Source organism: Aedes aegypti, chromosome 2 (assembly GCF_002204515.2).
Source record: "Aedes aegypti strain LVP_AGWG chromosome 2, AaegL5.0 Primary Assembly, whole genome shotgun sequence".
Classification (NCBI taxonomy): Eukaryota; Metazoa; Arthropoda; class Insecta; order Diptera; family Culicidae; genus Aedes; species Aedes aegypti.
In genome coordinates this window covers 150,748,033-150,775,284 of record NC_035108.1, presented here as the reverse complement: position 1 = coordinate 150,775,284, position 27,252 = coordinate 150,748,033, and the positions used below count along the sequence as shown (strand labels likewise).

The 27,252-nt window shown below is 36.0% G+C and overlaps 1 protein-coding gene across 11 annotated transcripts in view; it reads left to right on the top strand.

Annotated features, from left to right (window-relative positions):
* Window positions 1–27,252, top strand: part of LOC5572977 (FH1/FH2 domain-containing protein 1) — a 467,818-nt gene that overhangs the window by 256,458 nt on the left and 184,108 nt on the right. For all 11 annotated transcript variants that reach the window (XM_021842727.1, XM_021842725.1, XM_021842726.1 and 8 more), the window contains one exon: window positions 21,033–21,142. In XM_021842727.1, the coding sequence (XP_021698419.1) occupies window positions 21,033–21,142 (110 nt within the window). The remainder of the gene's footprint in view (window positions 1–21,032; window positions 21,143–27,252) is intronic.

Below are 27,252 nucleotides of genomic sequence, written 5' to 3'. Positions count from 1 at the left end.
GTGCTACTACTGATATTAGTTAAAAATCGTGAAGTAAATAAAAAAATTGAAATCTCTCATTGATAAAATGACAATGTAAGTATTTTAACCCTCAAAATCCCGGGACTATATTTTTATTTTCAAATGGCCACCATTTGGAGACCAGTAGATCAATTAAGCTATCTATCTATCTATCTATCTATATATAAATAAAAATGGAATGGTTTGTATGTCACGAAATGACTTACGAACGGGTCAACGGATTTGAATGATTCTTACTCAATTTTGTTCGTCAAGGGTTCCGACGTGTTTGTGTTTATAAAAATCCAAGGATATTCTCCGGGAAAGTTGAAAAAACGAGCGCGAACGAAACTGTCATTTTGTATGGGACGATCAAAAGCGTTTTCAACAGCCTACTTGATGGCAAGACGAAGTTTGCCGGGACCACTAGTTTGAAATAAATTTAAAGTTAATTCTGTTAGTTGGTCTTACAATCCTTGGATGAGTCATCCCCTGACCCCTCCCCATTTTCTTGGTAACGGAAGAAGCGTGGACACAAGGGGTCCAAAATTGTCATTATCAATAATTCAACGTATATATTAAGATCCCGATGATGTCATCGGTAAAGTTATTCAGCAGACCAAAGGCTACCTGATAATGAAAAGCAAATCAAGGGCTATCTTGTGCAAAAAAATGTGATTGTAAATACATCCGCTAGGTGTGATAAGAACCTTTTCAGCTAAAATGTTAGTATCTTCGGCAAAGCAGAAAGAGATATCTGGTGAAGAAAAATGTGAGGTGCCGTCCTTAAATTACTTAATGCTCTAGTGAGAGGGGAGTTAGGCTCAAACGTTACGTATCATACAAAAATTTGAAATGTTTCTTACGAAAAGCGCACGGTGTGCTGAAGCACACATATTATCGAACTTGCTTGATCCTCCGATCTTTTTTCGCTGAAAGTAAGCCTTGGTAGTCAAAACAAGCTTACAGCATATTCAAAAATCTTTCATCGGCACACGCTATGTCTGAACCAGACGATTATAAAAATCGAATGTACATCCGATTTTTTCTCGCTAGAGTTTAGTATTTGGGTTATATTTTCATAATCGGAAAGTTTTAAAATATTCCATCGGTGAAATTTTGATTGTTTCCACTTTTTAGCCATTTTTCATACTAAATCCCATGAAAATCACGTGTACGACGCATTTCAGCCCATAGAAAATGTATGGAAAAAATTTCACCGATAGAATATTTTAAAACCTTCCGATTATGAAAATATAGACCAAATACTAATCTCTAGCGGGAAAAAAACTCGATGTACATTTGATTTTTTCAATCGTCTGGTTCAGACTAGCGTGGGCAAAAATTGAAAAAAGTCGGTTTCTGTATTTTTGACCTTTTTTCACTTATGGGCTCATAGGAAATAATAGAGTTACACTAATTTTGATGAATTTCCTCAGCTTAAAGACCAATTTAACATATCTTTAAAACGAATAAATTATCGGACGTTTCATATTGAGTATCTTCTTCAACGTACACTCACACAATATGTCCAGCTCATCATGATATGCCGTATTTTACATAATCAAAAATTTCGCTTTTCACTTCAGAATAGTTAGCTATTCATGCTGTGTTTTACTTAAAAAATACTTCTCAAGACTTAGCTTGATAGGAGCGGCAAGATGGTTGCATCATTAATTGCAACGAAAATCAAGTTACGGAGACCGTAACGTTTTCTGTGATAGTTAAAAAGTTTTGAATGTTTTTACATCAGGTGTCTTATTTGTTTCATACCTATGAAACTGCTCATAATAGCTGAATCAGACCAGTACTCTTATATTGACGTATGAGGCAGAGTTTTTCAATCAGAATAGGAGAAAAATCCTGAAACTGAGACACATAGGCTACACACGGCAGTATATAGGCCTTATTCATGTGCGCATACGCAAAAGTCTCGAAAGAGGGTTCACCATAACACGGTTAACAGTGTATTAGCGAGAGCGGGATTGCGTCGGATCGACATGGTGCCTTCTCCACAATCATTTGACATAAGATGAATAATAAATACGGCGCAGATAGCAAATGGACCCAATGTTATCCCACACAACTTCAAACTTATGGAAATCATAAATTTCAGTATTTCGTTTTAGGTAGATGAATTTATATATGCATGTGATTCTGGAAAATGCACCCAACCAGTGGCAGCAAGACTTTATTACAATTCTACACACAAACTTTAAGGGATCTTTCTGAGCCGAGTGGTTAAAGTCCGCGGCTACAAAGCAAAGCCATGCCGAAGGAGTCTGGGTTCGATTTCTGGTCAGTCCAGGATCTTTTCGTAATTGAAATTATCTTGACTTCTCTGGGCACAGAGTATCGTCGTACCTGCCACACGATATACGAATGCAAAAATGGCAACTTTGGCAAAGAAAGCTCTCAGCTGATCACTGTCGAAGTGCTCTTAGAACACTACGCTGAGTAGCCGGCTCTGTCCCAGTGGGGACGTTAATGCCAAGAAGAAGAACACAAACTTTATATAAATTGCATTATATTGTTACACATACGAGAAATTAAAGGTTATCATCAATTGTTTTGTATTGAAATCTCACATTTTCTGTATATGTTTAGAGTAAGGTGAGGCAAAAGTTCGACCTTACCCGAGGAGGAAAGAATAACTCGTAATAACTTATGCATACCATATTTTAGTATCATACCATAATTAGGAATTATTTAGTTGTCAATACCTCATTTGGGCATTATAATGGTATTTGAAAAAATGTTTAAAACATTTGAAAAAAACTTCATTTTGGTATTCGATAGCTATTGAGGACTGCTGGAGGTATTGAACTACTATTGAAAAATTTCACTTTTATATGAAAATCCATCAAGTATTATTTAGGTATTACAAGACCTGATCTAATTATCAATTTGGTATTTGTAAAATATGCAGAAGGTATTATTTAAGGTATTTTACCTCTTAAGCAGGGCTCATTCATACCTCATTCAGGTTGTAAGTATTGGAAATTATCTGGTATGGAATACCTCAATTTGCTATTCAGTAGTTATTTTCTTCTGCTTGGGTAGTGGTATAATCAAAATTTCCAGAATAACAAAAGCAATTAAAACAAAATAAATACCATACTGCGAACCTTCAACATATTGGTTATAATTTTGATGAACAAACTTGTGTCAAAATGTTTACCAATTTTTAGTTATAAGAGTTTCAAAATTTATTGTCTTAAGCGAACTTTTGCCCCCCTCCGGTGGGGCAAGAGTTCGAATCTAGTATGGGGCAAAAGTTCGCTGGCTAAAACACAAAATAACGATAATTTTTTGATAAGCATACTTCAAACCAGCCATAAACTTTTTACTGCCGAAAAATACACACTAAATTTTCATCAAAAAAAATGACCAAAACAAGGTTAAGTTTAATATACCAAAAATAGCCGTTTTTCGCAAAACTAAGTAAAAATGTAAAATTTTGGTGACATGTGGATTTTAAGCAATTTGCATTATTTTTTTCCGTGAGTTTATACATGGATCGAACTTTTGCCCCGTTGATTCGATTTTTTGCCCACTATGGGCCAGAAATTGTTTCCAAGCATTTATGCAAAAACTAATACACCTCAAAGCATGATAGGCCTAGAAACGCCCTGACATAAAATATTGAAAAAGATTTTATCTTCATTTGGTTCCATGCAACGAAAGTTTGACCAAAAATTACAATATATACTTCGAAAAACAACCTACAGTCATAACTTTTCCAAATCTCAATTGATTTTTATGATATTTGGAGTGAAATTATCTTTCTACCATGAAATTTAGAAGTTTTATTTTAAATTGAGTTAGAAATCTTAAAAAGAAACTCTTGCCTCACTCGAACTTTTGCCCTACTTTACTCTATGATATTTTACAATATTTGTATCTCTAGTTTTGAATATAGAGCTCTACTTAAAAATCTTCTTTTATCTATAATTCTTTCAAAAAAAAAAAAAAATACCTAAAAAAATATATATATATATATATATATATAAACAACAAGACCAGTCAAAGTGAAAATGTCATACAAAATCTGAACAGTGCAGTGCCCTATATTGTATAGATGTTTATTTTTACAGCTGTATGTTATTGTATATTTTTATTAACACAACGAATTCCAATGATTCTAATTATTCAGTATACATATTTATAGAACATTTATAAGATTGAAAAAATGTAGCATTGCAGCATGTTTACTCTAGGTATATATAAGGTTATTTCAAGAAGCGAAGTCGATAAAAACGGCACACCATGATGGGCTGGTCATATCATGTTAGTAGGTAGAAATAATGCTCATTTTTAAACGTCTGATAATTCATTCATGTACAAGATATGTCAAATTGGTCTTTAAGCTGTTGAAATTCAGAAAAAAATAGTTTAACTCTAATATTCCCTTAGCAACCATATATGAGAAAAGGTAAAAAATACAGATATCTACTTTTTTCAATTTTTTGCCGATGAAAGATTTTTTAATATATCGTAAGCTTGTTTTGACTACCAAGGCTAACTATTAGTGAAAAATGATCGGAGGTTCATACAAGTTCCATAATATGTGATTTCCAGCACACCGTGAAGCGTTAGGAGACAAATCGAAGGGATCGAAAATTGTAAATGTTAGTATTACGTAATAAGTGTGCATTTGACAACTCTAGCCGCTAGAAGACAATAGTAACAAATTTTCTTCAATATTTTATGTCTAAAGACGCTGATCAAATAGAAGGATGGTGTTTTTGGAAAAGATGTACAGCGGAGCTTTCAGGCGTTAGACAATCTAATTAGAAATTCATCAACTAGGTTGTGCTATTTATTTTTTTGTAACATTGTGCACCTCAATAAATTATTAAACTAGTAGATTGATGCCGTCTGTTTTCATCAAACTAGGTATATATTTATAATTCATAATTACTTTACAAAATTTAATACCTCTCTCAACAAATCCACACATCTACCGAAAACGCACGCTTCACCAAACGAGATTTTATCTGAGGGTGTGACTTTGCCTCTGTTCCAACGTAGAAGTGGGACAGCTTTTGCCTTTGAGCAAGCTCTTGAGCCAGATCCGGAGTAACTCTGAGTAACTCTTGTTGCTTAATTTAGAGTGCTCATAGCAACCCGTGTGTCACCCATTGTCATAATGGAGGTGCGTTTATTCAGGAAGTTTTTTTTTGCTGTTGATTTGAGTGTGGTTAATTGAGAATTATCTAAAACGTTGCGTTTTCAATTCGGGGATCGATTTTTCACTACAGGGGATTGATTTAAATCTCAAGTTGTTAGTCTACATCTAACGGCTTCTCATGGAACGGGCCTAGGCGGCATCCTTCTATTACGTAACGCTAAAATTGAACTTTTTTAACCTCTTCCCCCCTCCGTAATTTGTGGACGGGCCCATTGATATCGAGATCTATGGGCTTCCCTGGAGTTGCAAGGAAAGTGGAATATTCTTTTATGCTCCAAATCTTCTACCAAAAACTATTTGCTGAGTTGAAGAGCTATATTCATGATAGTGCATGTGTCAATAAATTTGGGAATACACTTATTTGTCCAGAATTGTGGGTTCTATTTTCAATTCAGTTCAGAATACATCTTACTATGAATGGTTTCTTGCTGTGCTTTTTGGCGTAATATGCAAGTCTGTTGTATGTATATTGTACGCTATCTGTAAAGTGTGAACTGTCCACTGAAAACATTTGGGTACATTTCTTTGATTGAAATTCTAATCGGTAATGGATACCAATACGCCAGGTAAAACCCATACCCGAGGATTACAGAACGAAATGGTACGAGTTTTAAATATTCTACGCCAGTTTATGCGAGAGTGTATGGATTGAATGAAAGGCATGGCAGAGAGGTTTGCTTTTGTGGTTAACGGACTGACTGCCTATGTTCAGGCGTAAGGAAAGGCGTGCTATAATGATGGAAGAATTTAAGCGTTAGGGAAACGGTTTCTTGTCCGTCTCTGGTCCTAGCGTTTGCTATGAACCAATAGGTTGAGTGTGATAGATTAGGAATAGAAGATAGAAGCAAGTGAGAGATACACCTACAAACTTTGTAGTACAAAGTATAAGGAAGGGACGGGCCTGGGATTGAACCCATGACCTTCTGCTTATGAAGCAGAAGCGATAGCCATCAGACCATCGGTTTGTATATATGGGCATGGAAAAAATCATTTCACATACCCTTATGGGACGTTTAACAACCAATCTTAAAGTTTCAGGCTATAGTACAGGGTGTCCGTAAATTATCCGAACAGCAAAATATTGGAAAGATGATCTTGCATTGTAAACAATGAAAAATCAATGTCCATGTACCTTTTATAATACATCTATATGTTAACACAGAATACAAATTTAAAAAATTCTGAAATGTTACTGCTTGTTTGAAATAGGCAAATTTAAATTTTTCGGAAACGTTTTTCCTGAGGGCCGCTAGTCATACTGGAGATGTGTTATCCCTAAAACCTAAAAGGAATGAATCCAATTGCCCCATTATCATTTGAAGTAATCTACAGGTTAGTGGCTTCAAGTTAGACTGGAAATGGAAAATTGTACGGTTCAAATCCAGTGAGTTCTATGGACATTTTTCTTCCGTCATAAAGCTCGGAAAACAGCTCCCTTTAAGACACCCTAATACATTTGGGTTGGTTTTGCAATTGTTTGAACTCGGAAATGTGTCAAAATAACTTCTTATGAATATAATTAGCCAATGGATAAAACCATACAAGAATATTGATTTTATTATGCTTGATTGTATAGAGCCATGTCTTCAAAGTTTGTACGGATAATTTGCGGACACCCTGTAGAGACCTCCTATGAACTTGAGATCTGAAAAAGGCTCATAAACATCCTGAATATGTTGCTAGCAGAACCATGTCATATACCAAATCCTATGACGTAACACCTATATCCCTGTGGCAAATCGCTGGAGTTCCCAAATCCGCAACCCTGTTTCAAGGACTTTGATTTGATTTTACTTTGAATCTCTTTCCACTTTGTAGTCGCAAATTCCAATAATCATTAAAACGCTCCTTCTAGAAAGTCTGCAAGAGTAAGAAAACAAAAGGCATGAGAAATATTTATAGGCATCCAAACGGTAATCACTCCTCAACACCATACAGATAGCGCTACTTCAAAGCTTCACTGGTATGTGATCAAGATCCTAGGTGGTCTTCACAGCGCGCTGCAGTAAAATATTCATGCCAAAAATGACGAAATAAACCACCAAAATGAACAACGCCAGCTCATTAATATCAATTGAATTTATACGGACCCCTCCCGAGCAACACACATGTTATAATTGTGTATTATCAACCAATATATGACTAATTTTGGTCATATATCAGTTGAAAATACACAATTATAACATGTGTGTTAATGGGGCTTTGTTTTGCCCCTTTCATCTCGGAAAAACAAAAAAAAATCTGAAAGAATTTATGTTATGATAGGCGATTCCTATAACACATAACCATCCTACTTGATGCACAAAGCGGCTTTCTTATATTTCTACTTATATACTCTAAATCTTCTAAAATAAGCCAGTGATCTATTAATTGCGTTACGTATCTCGTCTATAACTAATGCAGTTTGTCCACCTAATGTCGTGGTTGGCAGCTGTCCTTAAGACTTAGTCCTTTCAAAATCCAGATCAATCCATTTACAAACCACCCACCCACACTGCTCTTTCATCACAGCAGTCCTCTCAACTTGTCACCAATTCATTTATTGACTTCGCAATTCTTAACCGTAATCGTGTCCTGCTCATGCGGTGCAAAGTTTTCTGATGCGAAGTCAATGTCTAATTTCATTGTCATTCAAAAGTGGTGATTCTCATAACGCGCTCTGAACCTATTTACTGATTTCAGCAATCCTTTCTACTGGCTTTCCAATGTCAGTGAAAGTTGGCGGTCCTCATAATCTTAACTTACTATCAATCAATTTACATGCGGTTCTCCCAACTCGCTTTTCTCTATTAGTAAAAGGTAGCGGTCCTCCCAACGCGGGGGAAAAACTTTCTCATTTGCGACCATCTTCCGGCTTTTCGCTGGAAAAAATCCCTGAAAACTCCCCATCTTACCAACGGCCAACTGTTTGCTGCCGCGTGACTGACAGTTCCATTTCCATCGATCCGCGCACAGCCAATGGCCAACACATCGGTAACACATAGCATGAGTGCGACTTACACAGAATTTTCACTCAGCCAGAGAGTCCTGCATTGTTTGCCTCATTCTGTGTAGTTTTAACACATGCGCTGCGTTGAGCAGGCTTAGCGTGTTTATTGTTTACAAGCTTTCGCGGTTCTCTCAACACGCTCTAACATTATCAAACATACCTAACAGCCATCTTGGTTTACCTTCGTCTCGATCGCACTAGATTTATTACACTATATACTGCGCAATGCGTGATTTCCGCTAGATAAATTTTCTTGAAAAGTTCAATTTGTTTTCTATGAAAGTGAACAAATATACCTGTAGCAAAACATGCCACGGTCGCCAATGTGTAACATCAAACTGTAACAGGGAAATCACGCAGATAACCGCTTTGGAAGGAAACACACGTCCTTCTTTGTAATGCACTTCACTATGACTGATTGATCGGTGAGCAACGACCGGGCCGATATGGCACAAACACACTGTTGCCATCTCGCCCAACACAACTCTTATCAATGTTGTAAGCTTACGGTGAAAGTTTTTCTTGTCCATCATTTCCCATAATACTGAGACTTGAATGATTATTGCAATGCTCAAAACATGCTCGTATTCTGTCTAATATTCTAAACTAGTGTTTTTTTTATTTACAATTTGTAAGTGAAAATGAAAAAAAAAATATCTTGTGCTTATGAAAAATAACATCCATTTCCAAGAACTTTCTTAGCCCTAAGGGATCTGTTCATACTCGAGCAGAAGTAAATAACTACTGAATACCGAATTGAGGTATTCCATACCAGATAATTTCAAATACTTACAACCTGAATGAGGTATGAATGAGCCCTGCATAACAGGTAACATACCTCAAATAATACCTTCTGCATATTCTACAAATACCAAGCTGATAATTAGATCAGGTATTGCAATACCTAAATTATACTTGATGGATTTTCATATAAAAGTGATTTTTTTTTTTCAATAATATTTCAATACCTCCAGCAGTCCAAATAATAACTCGGCAATAATTTATGCATACCATATTTTGGTATCATACCCCAATAAGGTATTGTACAGTTATCAATACCTCATTTTTGTATTGGTATTTGAAAAAAATAATTAAAACAATTAAAAAAATAATTTAAACAATTAAAAATACTTCATTTTGGTTTTCGATAGGTATTGAGGACTTCAATACCTATCGAAAACCAAAATGAAGTATTTTTAATTGTTTTAATTATTTTTTTAATTGTTTTAATTATTTTTTTCAAATACCAATACAAAAATGAGGTATTGATAACTGTACAATACCTTATTGGGGTATGATACCAAAATATGGTATGCATAAATTATTGCCGAGTTATTCTTTCCTCCTCGGGTAGTGCAACGAATCATTAAACAATATCCTTTTAAAAAATACTCATTTCAAAATAAAGAAACAATCTCGGAAAACAGTCAGTAAAATAAACAACTCTAAATGCAACTTAGACGTAAATAGGCCACGACTTTGAAGATTGCGAAAAACAGTGCACTTGAAGTTGATAAACTGCCTGCGCATTGGCAGCAATATTTATTCCGGTTACACCAGAAATGAAGCGAAAAGCAATGAAAATCAAGACACTAAATATGCACTCCCAGCAAAAGAGCACCATAATTTCGGTCCAATGGCGGTGACAACGGCTGCCAAATTCAAACCCGATATTGAATTACACAAAAGAGCACTCGCCGGTTTGCATGAGTGCAGTACGGATCATACATACCTACCCCAGCTAGTCTTGCGTGCTTGTCAGTTCATTTTCGCTATTGATTCACTTCCGTTTTATTCTTCGGTGAAAGCGGCGGTGGTTTCGATATAGAGGTATGCGATATGCATTATTTTCATGTTACACCATTCGACTCGAATAAATATGTTATTTTAACTATACCAGTAGCTTACTCAAAATGTTCTGCTAGTTTTAGATAGTGTGGTGCTGAAATCGTGCCTGTCTTATCATTAATTTTGTCTCATTAGATCCAGTGTTATTCCGTTGAATCTCATTTCCGTCGTATTTTACGGAATCATTCAAAATATCACCTACCCTTATTGGCATATCATCCCCCATAACACCACCCCGACCCCATCATTCTATTGCAAATGGTGGCGGTGCAATTTGTCCGTGCTTCCGCAGGCTGCGTCGTCAACCGTAGCAAAATGCAGTTCCCAAGCGCGCGCCGTGGCCATGGCCGTTTGGAATCCGGAGATTTATTTCCCATTTTGGGGGAAACCAGAAAAATGTGTGTGTGGTACCGTAAAAAATGAACTCCTCGCCACTGCACTACTGGCTTTGTTTGGTGGTGCCGGCACTATTTTGGCTTGATGCAGTGCCAAAAACAGGAACACTCATTTTAGGAGCACTATGCAGAATTGGGTACAGGGATGATGCGATGCTGGTTACGGTTAGTTTGTAATTGAATATGGTGAAAAACTGTCGAATGTTTTTTATGAATGAAAGAGCAAGATCAGTTGAATGCCTTCTAATAATTTTGGAAAATATAATAGTAGTATACGCAACAGGTTGCAGAATGATTTTTTTAACAACACGAGTCGTACTTTTATCTAACGAGAGTTGCCAAGTTGGATAATCACGACGAGTGCTGTAAAAATCGAGATCTGCGACGAGTTGCGTGCAACACTTTTTGCAATTTCTTAGAAAACCACTTGAGGGTACCAGAATGCATTCACCATTATTTTACATTTTTTTTTTGAAAAAATGTTGTGTAATGATTTATTGCGCAACTCAAAACAGTTGCGTAATGAGAAAGCGATTCGTAATGACTCCTTACAGCACTGGTTTCAGTTGCGTAATGTTTGCGTAGTTTGGATACGACATTCAGCTTGATCTTGTTGAATAGCTGCGCATCTACTGCTACAGCTATCTGAGTCCGAACCTGATTTAGCCTAGGGCTCAAAATCTACAATGAATTTCCAGGTATTGCAAAATTGTAATATCCCTGTTAGCCCACCTCTACTTTTAAGAAAACACAAAAGTGCAACTACTCATCGACCATAAAATTAAATAATAAATTTTGATTTTCGCCCATTTTGGCCACCCACCATTCGACGATTTCCGCTCTGTGTCACCCTCCTTCCTGTATGAGAGCACAAAGCTGAACCCAGCTCAACGCGCTTTCAATATCGAGGTATAGGGTTGCGTGGTTTGATTGGATTGACCCAACTGCTGCCACTTATTGCTTCCCTTGTTGAGTGCCTCGGTTTGACCAAGTTGGCAGTATTTTTCGGCTTCTCATCCATCCCGCAATAAGAAGCTACATAGTTCACCTACCCACTCAAGCAATTGATGGACGAGATCAGATGGAAAACGTGTTCGGCGGAAGAAAGAGTCGGGTCAGTCGAACGAACGTCGAAGATGATTTATCGGATTTGGTTCGCTGGTTCCACTTCCACTGCAGAATACGATGGCGATGATGAAGATGGAAATTTGTGGTCGATTTGACCGTTTTTCGGAAGCGTTGGACCATAATACATTTCATCCCTTGGATTTGCAAGGATGGATAGAACTATGCCGGATTCTTCAATCTGTGTGAATTGGCGGACGGATGTTTTTTGTGAGGCTTCTTTCGTTTTTGACGGACACAGCCAAATCGTAGATAGAAGAAAAGCAGTTACGAAGAAAACCAACAGAATGGAAAGGAAGGCGAAAGGGCATAAACCACAGAGAATTAAAAATTAGCTTTTTATTTTGGGGTTCGCTCCGACGAAGGGTGAACACTTACAATTTGTTGGCTACTGGGAGTGTCGACTGAACAGTGAAACGATTCTGTGTCAGAAGATGATGATCTGCAGCTTTCTGGGTTAATTGATATGTTTTCATATTTTTGGGTCAGTTTGAATTCTGAGGTACGCAGAAGTCGATGCAAGTGCGTCATATCTGGATAAGTTCAATCATAATGACATTGTGTATTTTTTGTAAATATTTCTTATTGCATTTTGAATTTCTTTGAGGACGTTGGCTAAATCGATCAAGGAACTGATTCCTTCTGGTGTTTTTCTATGAATTCTCAGAGTTTTCTACGCCTGTTAATTCTTTGAAATTTGTAGACAGAAACAATTGCAATACTTTTCGATATTTTACAATTCTAGAAACAGTTAAATTATCAAGAACTTAAGATGACTCAATTAACAATTCTTGTTCTGTAAAGGTTTTAACTCAGTTTAAAAATCAAATATTGGTCACCAAGAGCGTAATAAACCTGAAATGTCACTTAACAATTTTTATTTGGAGAAATTTTGAGAAACCAAGATTTTTTTAAAAAGAATGTCACTTTTGGAAAGTGTTCAACGAACCACAAATTGATAAGCTAATGGTCTTGTAGTAGGCTATGGTGAATGATTCCATAATCAAGCAGACTATGACTATGACAATTGACAAACTAAGACCATGGACTTATGCACGCGTTCACTATTTGACGTTTTAGCGGTGCCGTGTTATCTAGCTGACCATGGAAACTAGTGAATTCGGCACCGCTCAAACGTCAAATTAGTGAACTCGTGCATTGGTTCATTATTGAATAAACCATTGAAAAGAGTACATCGTTATCTTAATATTTCCTACATTAACAGAAGTGGGATTACCCAAAAAGATGTTTCTACGTAGTCACAAGACCTCTGTTCCGGATGCAATCCAACCGAATCAAACCAAGAAAAGGGTGGAAGTCTCGCCCAGCGTGCAAGTACAGGGTGTTCGTAAATTATCCGAACAACACAATATGTGAAAGATGATCTCACTTTTAAAACGATTCAGAAATCAATGACCGTGTTCCTTTTTTAATACATCCATATGGTCACACAAAATAGAATTTCAAATAATTTAGAAATAATTGCTTTTTTCTGAGATAGGCAAATTTTAATTTTTCGGAGACGTTATTCCTGAGGGCCGCTTGTCATTTAAGATATGTTTTCTCCCTAAAATTTGAAATAGATTAATCCAAATGTTCTATTACTGTTTGAAGCAATCTACAGTTCCTTGGCTTCAAGTTAGGCTGGAAATAGAAAATTAATCTGTTCAAACACTGTGAGTTTTATGGACTTTTATCTTCCGTCAAAAAGCTCGAAAAACGGCTCTCTCTAAGACCTTTCAACACTTTTGTCTTGGTTTTACAAATATTTGAAATCGGAAATGTGTGAAACTTACTGCTGAAGAATAAAATAGGTCAATGTATTATACCATGCAAGAATACTGAAAATATTCCGCTTAGTTGCATAGAGCCATGACTTCAAAGTTTGTACGGATAATTTGCGGACACCCTGTATTAATGACTCAGCGGAAATCATTCTAGGCTCTAGGTAGGGGATGGAAACATTGTTTTCAGTATTGATTTCTAATAACGTTTTAAACCTTATCCATGCAATCATTGGAAGAGATGTCATCATGCAACCTTGTATACGGACGATAATTCAAAAAAATATCATAATTTACTCAATTGATCCAAGAAAGCTGAACACCCTGAACATAAGGTATATAAAACTAATAATATTACATCCAACATTCTTGATAATATGAAAATTTTAAATATTTGAAAAGATCATTTGGCAAAATTTTCTGAAATTTTTCGAAAAAATTATATTGATTACGTTAAACTATCGAAACCACTTCATGAGTACGAGATGTTAATTAATTTAAAGAAAGAAAAACTTTTCCATTTCAAACCTCGAAGGTTGTCATGTGATCAAAAACGTAAGGTAGAAGACAAAATCAACGAACTTTTAGATGCAGGTATCATAAAAGAGAACAATTCTCCTTTCGCTTGTCCTATAGTTCTGATTCCGAAAAAATATAACGATTTAAGGCTTTACGTTGATTATAGGGTGTCCCAGAAAGTATGGGCACGACTTTGATAATGCAAATCATAATAATTTTTCAAACAATCAAATATTTTTATATTCTTGTATTTTTCTATAGGCTATTTCAACCAGCATCTGTGATATATTTGTTAGATTTAATAATCGTACACAGTGAAAATTTTTAATCTAAAAAATCAATTCTTATCTGGTCATTATTATCGTTTGTCGTGGTGAGTTAAAGCACATTATATCAAGGATGTTTTACATAATTGTTTGTATGAAATTTTATTTGGCTTTGTTAGAGAACACTTGAAAAAAATGGTAAAATTTTAAAAATCTCGTATTTTTCTCTCCACATAAGACAACATCGCACTGTGATTTATTTCGTCGATTTCATGTGCTTTTTGAATAGCGCCCAAACCGTTGATTTTAGCGATATAGTTTGTTCGGAGAAGTTTCTTGGTATATATTGGTATATATTAAAGCACATCTTCTGATGGAAAAAGTTTTGTGATCAATCCACCGAGCAGTGAGAAAGTAAAACTATTTTTTCAAAACATATAGATAGACATATGGTGTCTTCGGCAAAGTTGTAGAATTAGCAATTCTAAACAACTTTTTCGAAGACATGCTTTTTCTATCTCTTATACTTTTTGAGATATATGCCGTTGTATGTGAATGACCCCTAAAAATCATATTTTTAACCATAACTTTTTTCCAAGAATTTTGACAATTTTTGTTATTTCTACATAATACGTATTACGTATTACGTAATACTTGAATAATCCCAAAGAAAACAAACTTCTATGCTGATTATCAACTCACGCAGGACAATTTGTTACTGGTGGCTTTCAGTATTCATACTGCGTGCACTAGAGCAGCGAGCTCGATTTTGCGCACGGGGTCATCTACGCCTAATACCTTCAGGGCCGTTGGGACCACTTAGTGTCCACGTACGGACTTCAAATTTTTACCTGATTTTGTTCTTACCAAAACGAGCACTTTACAATGACGAACTTATAACATTTCGCATTTTCGAAAAAATAAGGGACGGCCTAGTGGACATTCTAGATTTCGTGAAGGCTTGAGGGTTTCAGTGGTGGAACAGAAACGAGAGCTTGAACGGGAACAAAAACTTGATAGGAACAGGGTTTCGTTGCTTCTGGGAATGGCGCTCGTTGCCAAAATCTGTTATAATCTAACAGTCAGAAAGAATTAAACTACTTGGTAGGTGAGGGTTGCGATCTCGAACATTTTGGTCATTTTCAATCCTAAAACACTTCACATAAAGCTTCTACAGTTTGATGAAGGCAATAAGTTCAATAAATCAACTGAATCAGATAGCTTCTCACCGTATGTTAGTTAAAAATATATTTAACAAAAGTTCTGAAAAACTTACACATCAATAATATCAAGTAAACGTTTTTTCAACAGTTCATAGTCTTTGTGTCACATAAAATATATAGAATTTTTTAGCGTGACGAAGTAATGCCCGCACACTCCTAGGCATATTCGGATCATTTAGATAAAAATTGTAGCTTGACAGCAGCCTGGCTGCTTGTTGATATCTAGATCGCACCCCCTAGCTTAGTAGGTGTAGTGTCCGGATGGCATATGCAAACTTAATGGCTCAATAAGCCGAATTTCAACAGGAGCAATTCCAGCTCACCTTCATCGCTCAAAACACTTTACAAGATTGACGTGTTATTCGTCTCTTCCAGTTCGCTTAGGTTTTCCCTGTAACTCAAACTGTATGCCCTTCTGCTTAGTTTATATCTTCTCTACACGCTAATTTTAAAGTACCCATTAAATGGGTATCATGTACCCATCTTTCTGACCAATATGGAAATGTCAGAAAAAGGGTATTTTCCGATGACATAAAAAGGGTACTTTAACCTAATTTCGAAGATGCTTCCATAACGATGAAAATGGGTAGATAGTGCACGTAATAGTTCGGAAAGCAAAATACCGCCCTTATAAGAATCTTTTGTTGCCGCAAGAAATTAACAAAAATTAAAGGTAAAATTACGTGATTTATCGAAACAAACTGTTGGATATCAGGCAGAAAGTATCCTTTAACTTTTGCCAAAAAATGCAAGCTGCATTCTATATTAACACGTAAATACTAGACACCTTATGCTAAGACCATGATTTTCACAAATTGGTTTTCTTATTTCAGATACTTACGTGTCCTGCAGGTTGCTGTTTATAATGACTAGCTCATTAAAACCAAAACTGCTCAATGCATCGATTCCCGTTGAAATGGTTCATCATCTCGTGACTTCCAGGAATCCAGCATTGATCAGCATTGACTGGCGTTCAGGAGCTTCCATGTAGGAAAATTAATCGTAATATAAATTACAATTATTATGTGAAATAAAAGAGTTTTTGTGAAGTCTATTAATAACGTTTTATATTTTTGAGCATTTTCTGAAATCCTTAACCTCAATCTACTGTATCGATAATGAAAAATATGGGGTTTTAATACCCATTTTCATGTTGGAGGTCAAGAGTAAAAAAAACCCATTGTTTGAAGTTCGTAAGCAATACTCTTTAATGAGTTAAGCCACTTTAGTTGGAAATGGGTACGAAAGTACCCATTAATGGGTACTTCCGAGTAAGCGTGTAGTACCCTCTCAAAACCCTACAGTAGCCTTAAGTAGCTAGTTTTATTGCGACTCTCTTATTTGGTGGATGCGACAGAACTGACTAAAAATGTTCAGTTTGTTAGTTTTGCGCCATGCCAACAGGCTTACACAGAATGAAATTATTTGTCGTGCCTACACCGATGGCACAACAATTTCCATAGCTGTTCCTAACATTTGAGCATTTTAAAATTGCATGTCATGTGGGATGCAATCGGGAAACTATATTCTAGAAAGCCGAAAAAAAATCCAATCCAAAACGAATCTCGACCGACGGTATTTGGACCCAGACACCCTCAGCATGATCTGGTTGAACAGCTGTGTTTCTATTGCCACGGTCATTAGGGCTCCTACTGATTTATAGGGATTCGAACAGCTGTAATCATTCTGTGATGAAAGCAATGCGCTGAAGGTGGTCGGTTTGATTCCCGATTATGGTTAGGGCCTTTTCCTGTTGGTAATTCACTAAACTTTCTATGGCATATGCTCTGCTTCACACACTATATGCAAGTGCAAAACAGGTAACTTGCAGTCAGCTCTCTGTATTCATACATTATGGACCAATGCACGAGTTCACTAATTTGACGTTTGAGCGGTGCCGTATTCACTCGTTGCCATGGTCACATAAATAACACGACACTACTCAAACGTCAAATAATGAACTCGTGCATTGGTCCATTAGGCTGAGTAGCAGGCTTAGTTCCAGTTAAGATGGGAAAAGTAAAAGTCGGAAATTTGGAGGCCAAATTGTTGAAAACCAGACAGCTAAAGCGATAAACGCGCAGCTTTACAGCAAGAACGGGCTGAGTGTCGTGGGATCGAACCCCACAGGTCGAAGATCTTTTCGTAAAGAGTGAATCTGTATGCAGAGCACAGAGTATCTGCCTCACTATATATGAAGCAAAAATAGTAAATTGGCAAAGAAAGTTCTTAGTTAGTAACTGCGGAAGAAGAAGAAGAAGAAGAAGTAATCGTTTCTATCTCTATGACGTGACAATATTTGTTGCATTAATGCATATGTTCCAATTATCAAATTCAAGAACATTGTTTGGTTAAAATAATTGATCTAGCATTATGTGACTACATTACTCGAAAAAAAACATACCTCCATTGCTCACGTTGTTGAACTTTAATGTTCTAAGTAACCACTCTTGAACTGATTACCCTTTGACCTTTTACACCGGATTCTTCTTCTCAAGAAACACCAATCCATGCTGGTGCACTTTATTGTCCAACATTCAGACTGCACAGCACTAACATAATAACGTCCACCACTTCGTGCATGCTTTTTCCAAGGAAATCCAATCTAATGTAAGGTACAAACACATCGTAGAACAATTAAACGCTTTCTTCCCATGACCACAAGTTGTTGGCTCTGTTTGACGACGGTGGCGTTGATCCTAATTGACCTTCGCTTGGGACTCCGAAGCCTGCATGGATACAGTAGTGGACAAAATATTTGCAACTTTTCTGATTACCGTACAAATTGGTCAACTTCAGAAGCTTGAGGAGTTATTTATGAGACGATTTGAATGATTTTTTCACAATTTCAACTTAAATTTTAATCTTTATTTTTAAGTTCTTCGTTTCCTTCTTCTTGGCATTACGTCTTCACTGAGACAGAACCTGCATCTCAGCTTAGCGTTCAATTAACAGCATTCCATATTTATTAACTGAGAGCTTTCTTTGCCCAAGTTGCCATTTTCGCATCCGTATATCGTGTGGCAGGTACGATGATACTCCATTTTGAAAAATATCCTGGATCGACCAGGAATCGAACCCAGCCACCTTCAGCATAGCTTTGCCGCGAATTTTAAGCACTCGGCTAAGGAAGGCCGAATTTTTAAGTCACTTTAAGTAAAAAAATAACGATTTAACTAAACTTTTTTTTTGACAAATTTTGATAATTGACATAATTCAAAAAATTAAGGAAAACTTTCATGGTATCATTATCGAAGTTATAGATTTGGACGAAATGAACAAATTTGCTGAACAAAGTTTTTGTCTAAAGCTATCATATATTCAGAGAAATTATACAAAAATGTTCGTTAACAATATCATTGTTGTCAAAATGGTAATAATTTGAAAATTTTCTCAAAACTGTAAAAATATCATAAATCATAAAAAAAAATTCTTAAAACATATGCTGAAATTCAAATATAACATCTAGTGAATCATTTTGAGAAGAAAATCAAAACAGTCGCATATGTATTGTCCAATTCTGTAGGTTTGTTTTCGTTTCGTATTTTCGCCCACTAGCGATGGTGGCTCATTACGTGAAAAAAGTGTCGTTGTTGGGAATCATTGGGGCAGTTTTTTATTTCGTTCTTTCTAGCTACATCTTCCCGGCAAGAGGCTTTCAGCTCGCAAGCCAGGGGAGCATCTGGTGCTCGGAAAGTGCTTCCGATGCCAAGATGGGTAGGGAACTCCCTTCAACCTGGGTACGGCATTTTCACACAATTAGTGTCCAGCGCACCGATGGTGTAATGTAGGAATTGCACATTTTAAACATGGAGTAAAGCTCGAGGACGATCCTCGTGGCAGTGGGATAGAATCGGAACGGTGCACAATGGACGGGCAATTGTGAGAGGTGGCAAAAACAGCTAATAAATATTTTAAGATTAAAAGCTTTGATTCAAAATTTTATCAAAATTAAATTCATTTGACATTCATGTCTTCCTTGAATTCCGTGGGTAGTATAGACAAGAATGTTGAAATTGTTACTGAATCTTAATGGTGTAAATTTACGAACACAATTTTTATTGAATAACGTTTCTTTAATGGATCCAAATATGTTTTAAATATTTTGAATTGGAAAAAATGCTCTTTGAATGGTAAAGAGGACGAGCTGTTCAATTTTCTAACAGCTAATAACATACATATAGCAGTTATTACTGAAATTTATTTGAAACCTGCACCCAAACTCAAAGGAGATCCAAACCTTTTTTTGATTGTCGTAATGATCGACTTGATGGAGCATGTGGGGGAGTTACAATCATCATTCATAGGACTATGAAACATAAACTTTTTTCAAGTTCAAATTTTTGAAACTTTATGTGTTTCTATTGAAAAACAGCTTGGTAAATATACTTTCATAGCTGCCTATTTGCCTTTTCAAGTTCAAGACAGCAAGTTAATTTGCTCCAAACTGACTTGCGAAAATTTACTCGCAATAAGTCATTTTTTGTCATTGGTGACTTTAATGCCAAACATCGGTCATGGAATAATTCGCAAAGTTATTCCAACGGCAGATTATTCGATTTGATTAGTGCTCTTCAGGATATTTCTCAATTCAATACCCTGATAGCCCTACGTGTTTTTTTCCTCTTCTAGAAATCCATCTACGATTGATTTGGTCTTAACTGACTCTAGTCACCTTTGCAGCCAACTTGTTACTCTTGCTGATTTTGATTCTGATCATGTCCCTGTTACATTTCAAATATCCCATGAAGCGATTCTCAAAGCTATCAGCTGCACTTTAAATTATTTTCGAGTCGACTGGAATGCATATGAAACATATATCGATAGTAATCTTGATGTAAACATGTCTTTAAGAAAAAAAAACTTGATATTGACAATGCTCTTGAAACTTTAACACATTCTATTGTTGAAGCAAGAGGCATTGCAATACCAAAATTAAAAGTATATTGCGAATCTGTGATTATAGACTATGCTTTTAAACTCTTGATCCGCTTAAAAAAACATTAAGGCGATAAAGCTAGTTTTGACCAAACTTCTCTTTTTCCGACCATTGTTCGTTGGGCAGCCACTGTTGTTGGGTGGGAAAATGTTGCCCTTTTTTGCCCCACCGTTAGCGTTCTAGGTTTAGGTGAAGATCGTATACTCTGGATCAGCGCCGAGAACACAGCAGCGGGGAAAATAACGAGAAGCGAATGTACGTTTTTATTGCGCACGTAGAAGAAAACCCATTTTATAGGATTGCCCATAGACCGACATGGAGAAAGACAACGAAAAAAAAAGGAATTAAATGCATTTAATTGGAGATTAGTTTGCAGACCATCGGATCGCATCGGGAGTGGACTAAAGGCGGTGTTGAGGACAGGGTCGAGCATGGATTCACTGCCTCACCTGACCGTCCTGTGAACTGGAGCCTCTCACAAAGAGAAGGTCGTTCAACTTCAACGGTTTTTATATCACATTTTGTTTATGTTTGTTGCGATTGCATAATTTCTGCTAAAAGCGAGGCTCTGGTTCTCGTATTTCCTCTGTTTCTTGTGGTTTCTGGCTTTCTGCTTTAATATCGTATGTTTGCATTTCTTCTTTCGATTTTGATAAATCTGTGCTAAATCCGCATCATTTTATTTTTCAGTATTCTGCTTGGTACTTTGTTCTTCATGACTTTTTTTTTTGCTCTGTTTACTCGTTTCAGTTGGACGATGCAGCACTACAAGTGTACAAAGACGGCGACTACGGGGCGTATCTGGATTTGGAATCATCGCTGGCCGAGCAGTCCGAGGATATCGAGGGGCTGAATGCAAAGTGAGTTGAAATGGGGGCGCTTTCATGATAAGCTTTGATATGATTTATTTCGTTTATGTTTCTGAGGTATGATTAGTTGATGTTTACTACCGTAAACCGGGGGAAAGTTGAGCACTATTTCGACACTTACTGTAATACTATCTTAAGAACATAGTTGCTTGATTACTAAAATGGTCTCTAATATAGCACCTTACTTCCCCCATCACTTTCCGCTCTCTCCTCCCACACTAATCACAGTGTGAACGATCACAAAAAATGATTATTTGTTGTTACTAACCTCATCGTAGAGGATTGATTTCTTAACTGAAGGCATTCCATATTATGTTTGTCACAGTTTACCAGTTTTTCAACGCAAACACGAAGTTATTGCTGTGATTTGTGTTGTAAAATATCACTCACTACCAACTCACTCTTCTTCACGCATCGTGTTGTTGTTTGCTGGCTTTATTGTGCCCGTTCCAAAACGCACTTTTAATGGTATTTCTACTCACCGTAGGAACTCAAAAATCTGATGCGATACTTTAAACACTATAATTCTTCTCGCGCCGTGCTACTGGGAGCAAAAAATCACTTAAATTCATCGATTTGTGCTCGAAAAACAACACCGGAACGCGAATTCACTGAGCCAACATTGTTTATGAATGGGATGCGCTGCTCTCGTTGAATGGAAGTGATGTCAGTTTCATGTTTGGAATTGAAATTGTTTGGATTCATACCATTGCTTCAACCATGTATTCTCCATTTTCAAAACACTCAAAAGGTGTACACAATGTCACAAGTGTTGCAAAACATTTTTATGAATGAGAAGAACTACATGGGACGCAATTTAACAGCAATAAATGATAGCATACACTACAATTGACCGTACAATTCAAATGGATACTGATGGCAACTTTTTCCATCCGTGAGAAGCGAGAGAAGAGAGGAGAAAACCAAGGCGGGTTCACTTTACTAAGGTGTCCCCTTATGCTCACTTAGTGGAGAAAACCAGAAAGGGGAGGTGAGGAAGGGCTGGCCATTTTGGCCAAACATCTGAGACAGGTAGTCGAGAGATTGACTCCTGATTGGTTTAAGAAACAGTGTTGTGAAGAATTATTCTAATATGGTCGCTCCTTCTCCTTGTGTACTCTGCTCCTTTCTTTCTTTTTTGACAATTTCGTCCACACTGATGACTATTAACTATTTTTAATTTAAACCAAATTTGGGTCGAATGTTTGCTAACTTGAAAAATGATAAAAGCCAATTTTGTATACCAATAGGACCACCTCCAGTCATTTCAAATTCAACAAAAATCTATGATTTTGCTTACATACTTCAATTTATATCTTCCGAACAGTTATACATAGAGCAAAATCACCTTCAGCCTTTTTTTCATAGACACCGTTTAAGGAAACCAGATTTATTTTTGATATCTACAGTGTAATTTTAAATTTTACTTTTTATTTTGAATTTTCCATGAAAAAATAATTATACTATAGTGGCATTCCGTTTTTGGCATGCTCCATTTTTGGCACCCCCGATTTTGGCAACAAAATGGATCCGTTTTTGGCAACATTTTTGAATACCATTGAAATTTTGAATTTTTTGTAAATGTTATTGTGTCTGTTGCTTTTATCATTTGAATTACGGTCAACTACAAACTGACTGCATTTCAGAGCTCCATTTTCGTCGACATTCCTCTTAAACCCACTAACTATTGAGGGCTCTCGTACGCGCCTATTAACTTCGGAATGGTCATTGTGCATGCATTCGCAACGTTTCATGAGGCAATTAATCTCCACCAGTATCTGGTTCCTTTTGAGCGATTGCGTTCTTGCTTTCTTTGCTCCCGATCGATCTAACACAAATACTGTAGAGGACATCACATCATTTTATTTTGACTTGCACTCACGCTTCCGATTCCCTGTGATATTTCTATAATTACACTTAATATCGGTTAATTTTCTCAATACTGTCGTACATTAGTTTGTAATTTATCTATTATAATCATAACTCAGCCAAATATTTACAAAAATAGCAATGAACGGAAAAAAGAACGGCTGTGAGCAGACTCTGCTCATCCAGCAATAACGCTCTTTTTACATTTGTTCTGTACTCCGATGCAAGAATCTGTGAGCAAATCGGTTGCTGTTGGTTTGTGAGCGTGTGAGCGTGGATCTTGCTTAATATTGGTTCTTTTTGCGTAAACGGCATGATTATTTAAACCACTGACTGCAGTAAAAGAAACAAATAAAGCAAAATATCGTGTATCATAACTTTTAGGGAATTTCATAAAGTAAATTGCGTTATTCTAGTGTCAAAATATAATTCATAAAAAGTGTGCATATTTTACTATATTGTATTTTATTTTTTCGAGAATTCCACTGTGCCGTTTAAAAAAAAACTACACTTTGCACTCAATAATATAATTAGAGAGAGATAGAGAGATAGAGAGTGTTTAAACTTTTGAGGTATAAGTGTGTATATTATTTTTTCTACGTTCAAGATTTTCAATCGGGGATACGGGTCTCATTAAGAGGCTTTAATTTTCAACGGATTCTTGATAATGTCTGCATATTCTTGCGGACACTGAGGGTTTCTTGCGGGATACTGAGAATGTATATGTAATTAGTTATTGAGGTTTATGTCCAAAATAAGTGATTCATAATGAACTCTTAAGATCTCAAGGGCATCATGTGAATTTCTAGCGTGTAATGTTGGTTTCTAGTGGTATTTTTAGTATTTCTGGAGAAATATTGGGAATGTTGAAAAGGGTTTTAGAGGAATTTGGGAAATGCTAGAAGATTTTTCTCGGAGATTCAGGAATTTTCAGCGAAATTATAAGCAAGATACTGAAAATTTAAATAGCAAGATGCTTCAGAGCCCAAGCGTGTTCTTATAGATTCCTTATGAGCACCTTAGCAGACTCTTGAGGTTTCATAGCAGGATTCTGTACACTTAATTCATAAGGTATGGTATCAAGCTCAAGCAAAACTCATTTCAAACAAAAATTATAAGATGCTTGTTTGTACATTCTACAAAATTATGACCCACATTTATAGATCATGAGATGTAGTTTATGTTTATATTTGCCCCTTTCGACTGCAGTCAATATTATTGACTCAATAATTTGTTATGAGATGCTTCGCTTTATCAGAAATATAAATTAAAACAGCACTTCTAAACTTACCAATTTTTTTTCAAATCAAACTGATTTATAAAGGGCATTAAATTAAAGAATTCATGCAATTTTATAAAACCAGTAATACCAGTAAGACCAGTAAGAATACAGTAATACAGTCGAAGCTCGTTATAACGACCACTTTTATAACGACAAAAGCTCTCTATAGCGACATTTTTCGGTCCCTACAAAAATATTTTAATATTATAACTATTCTCTATAACGAAATTTCTCATACGGTCCCTTGCGATGTCGTTATAACAAGCTTCGACTGTACTTTGTTTATACTCTTGCATGTCTGAAAAGTTGAAATTTTAAGCTTTCATTCCATTCCATCGGCATTGAAAATCGGTTGAGCTGTTAAAAAATTATGATATTTTTTTAGATAAAAAAATTCTATGCGCTGAGTCCTACAGTGTATGCCGATAAAAAATGACTGATTTTTTATTTTCAAATAAATATATCTCAAAAACTTAAAAACATACTTCGCTTAAGATTTGACAGTAAACGTAAAATTTTCTGAACTTTCAAGAAAAAATGAGAACAGCAATAGCCCATTTGGTCCAAAGGCCTTCAAAACACGAAAAAAACGGAAATTTTCATGTAAAAAACAATTTTTGTGAAATTTTATATTTTTCCTGAAAAGTACAAAACTTTTGCTTTCATTTCGATTTAAAATCGGTCAAGCGGTTCAAAAGTTATATATTTTTTAAATAAAAATTAAGCATAATCGCGATTTTTCTGGTCACCCTATTTCAGAAATGGCCACCCCAGTCAAAAAATCCAAAAATAACGAATAACGAAAACATTTGCAAAATTTACTGCAAATCAAAGATGGTCGAGTTCTGTGACTGACCGATTTGACATGGAATTCGTCTACTGTATTCATCAATAATATGCTAAAGGGGTAACTCATAATGATCGTAAAGCTCAAGGCTTTTATTCCACGAAGAATATTCTTGAATGATGAATAATGCCAATTGAACTCGGCTATTTATCCAGCTTCAACACGCATCTTTCTGAGCATGTGCTTAGCTCATTATTTTTCAAAAGATTCCAGATGAAGTCTACTGAATGCTTCATTTCTTGGAATCCATTTATCTGAACCGGCTATGTACGAAATGCAGACTTTTATAGAGTGATTGTTAGTGCTTAATAATCTAGAGACTGTATTTCTGAGAGTACTGGATTTTTAGGGCAGATCTGGCATTATATATGTATCGCTGTATTCCCATCCCAAAACATTAATTTGGATAGATAGGTACCACCGCGAAACATGTTCTTTTTTGTCTCAAGCTCCAAATAACCGCTATTTACTCATTCTAAAAGCTACTCATCTTCTAAACGGTTTTCGTTTGTTTAAGTTCAAAAAAATATATTTTATTTCGATTTTTGTGATTTTGCCACAGTTTTTGGTTTAAACTCAAATTTTGGAAGAATTGTTTTCCGTGTACCTTCCTTCCGAAATGTCAGGTTGAAAAAAAAAAACTTGTTTGAACTTAACTCTCCATTCTTGATGGTTTAGATCACTTAAAAGTTTAGAGAACCATAACTTAAACCAGTATTGTATGCAACTTTGACGACCTGTAGCTCAAAATTGTGACGGGCTGGTACATTTCTGAGAAAGACATATAGTTTGATTCTTGAGACAGGCAAAAATGGTATTTTTATTACACTGTGTAATCACTAATCAGTTACAACTCGTGTATTCAAATGGTAGTCTAGAACTGAGTTTGTTATCTATTCATTACAGTTCACTTCTTTTCTCTCATCAGCATACAGTTCTGGGATGGAAACTGAAGCTCGTTTCCCTATAGTAGCTGATAATCAATTATGTTAAGTGTGAGTAATGCGCCATGGGAGAAAATAACATAAATTAACTGCAATCTGTATGCACCTCAAAGTTTCCTGGCGGTGCATTTGAATTGTTATCCAGAAACGTTTAGTGTTAATTAGAGTAAAACGCTGCTTGTTCCCTAGTTTGTGGAAACGATGTATGCTCCATTCAAGCTTCTTTCACGTATGGTCGTGGGAAAAACATACCATCTTCTTCAACTTCCATACCTTCATAGGTTTTTTAACGGTTTCGTCACTTGACATGAGTTTAACTTGACTTGAGATATGTATGGTCAAATTTCTTGGTCTCGATTTTTAATAATCCTAGAAGGGAGAGATCCTCCAGTACCAGAGAGCACCCAACACTGGGCAGAGTTAGAAAATTTAGAAGCCATCTTCCAATCAAGATGGTGTAATATAAGAAATGCTAGCTATCATGGAGAGTAATGTTTGCGTAGAATTAAACCTCCTTAAAATATGCACGCCGTTTTTGAAAAAGTGGAAATATTGACGTTAAAGCTAAATTATTAATTATTTAAAATAGTTTGGATCACGCAAGCATAATCGAAAATAATCATAATTTCAAAGTATGAAAGTATTTTGAACCATATTGAAACTAAATGTGGACAAACTACAAATTTAGTCAAGCACCTGCTTTCCACCAGTTTCGGACAGCTTGATTTGCTATACGCTATCTTCGTAATTTTTGCGCCACTGTCTCAAATTATATTTATTTTAATGGATTTCGAATACTACCATGATAAAAAAAATAGAAGAGAGAACATTAAGAACAACATCGTAAAATGTTTTATTTTTCATTATAGTTGAAAGAGGTTTTTGATGAACATCTTGCACACTGAGCTAAACTCAACTTGTTCTTGTTAATGTTGCAAATGCATACAATTGGCTGTGCAAGTCTATTCCTGAAGTAAACATTCGGTAATGTACAGATTCGCAGAAATCGGGCCATTTCCAGATTGTGTCCAGTATTGAGAGCCACCTTTTTTGATTTGCCAATTTTAGAATATTTGTCATTATCAATTCCCAGCAATTTCCTAAAACTGTCCTGTCCAAAAATTTAACAAGAATTCAATGGGCAGGATAGTCCAAAACT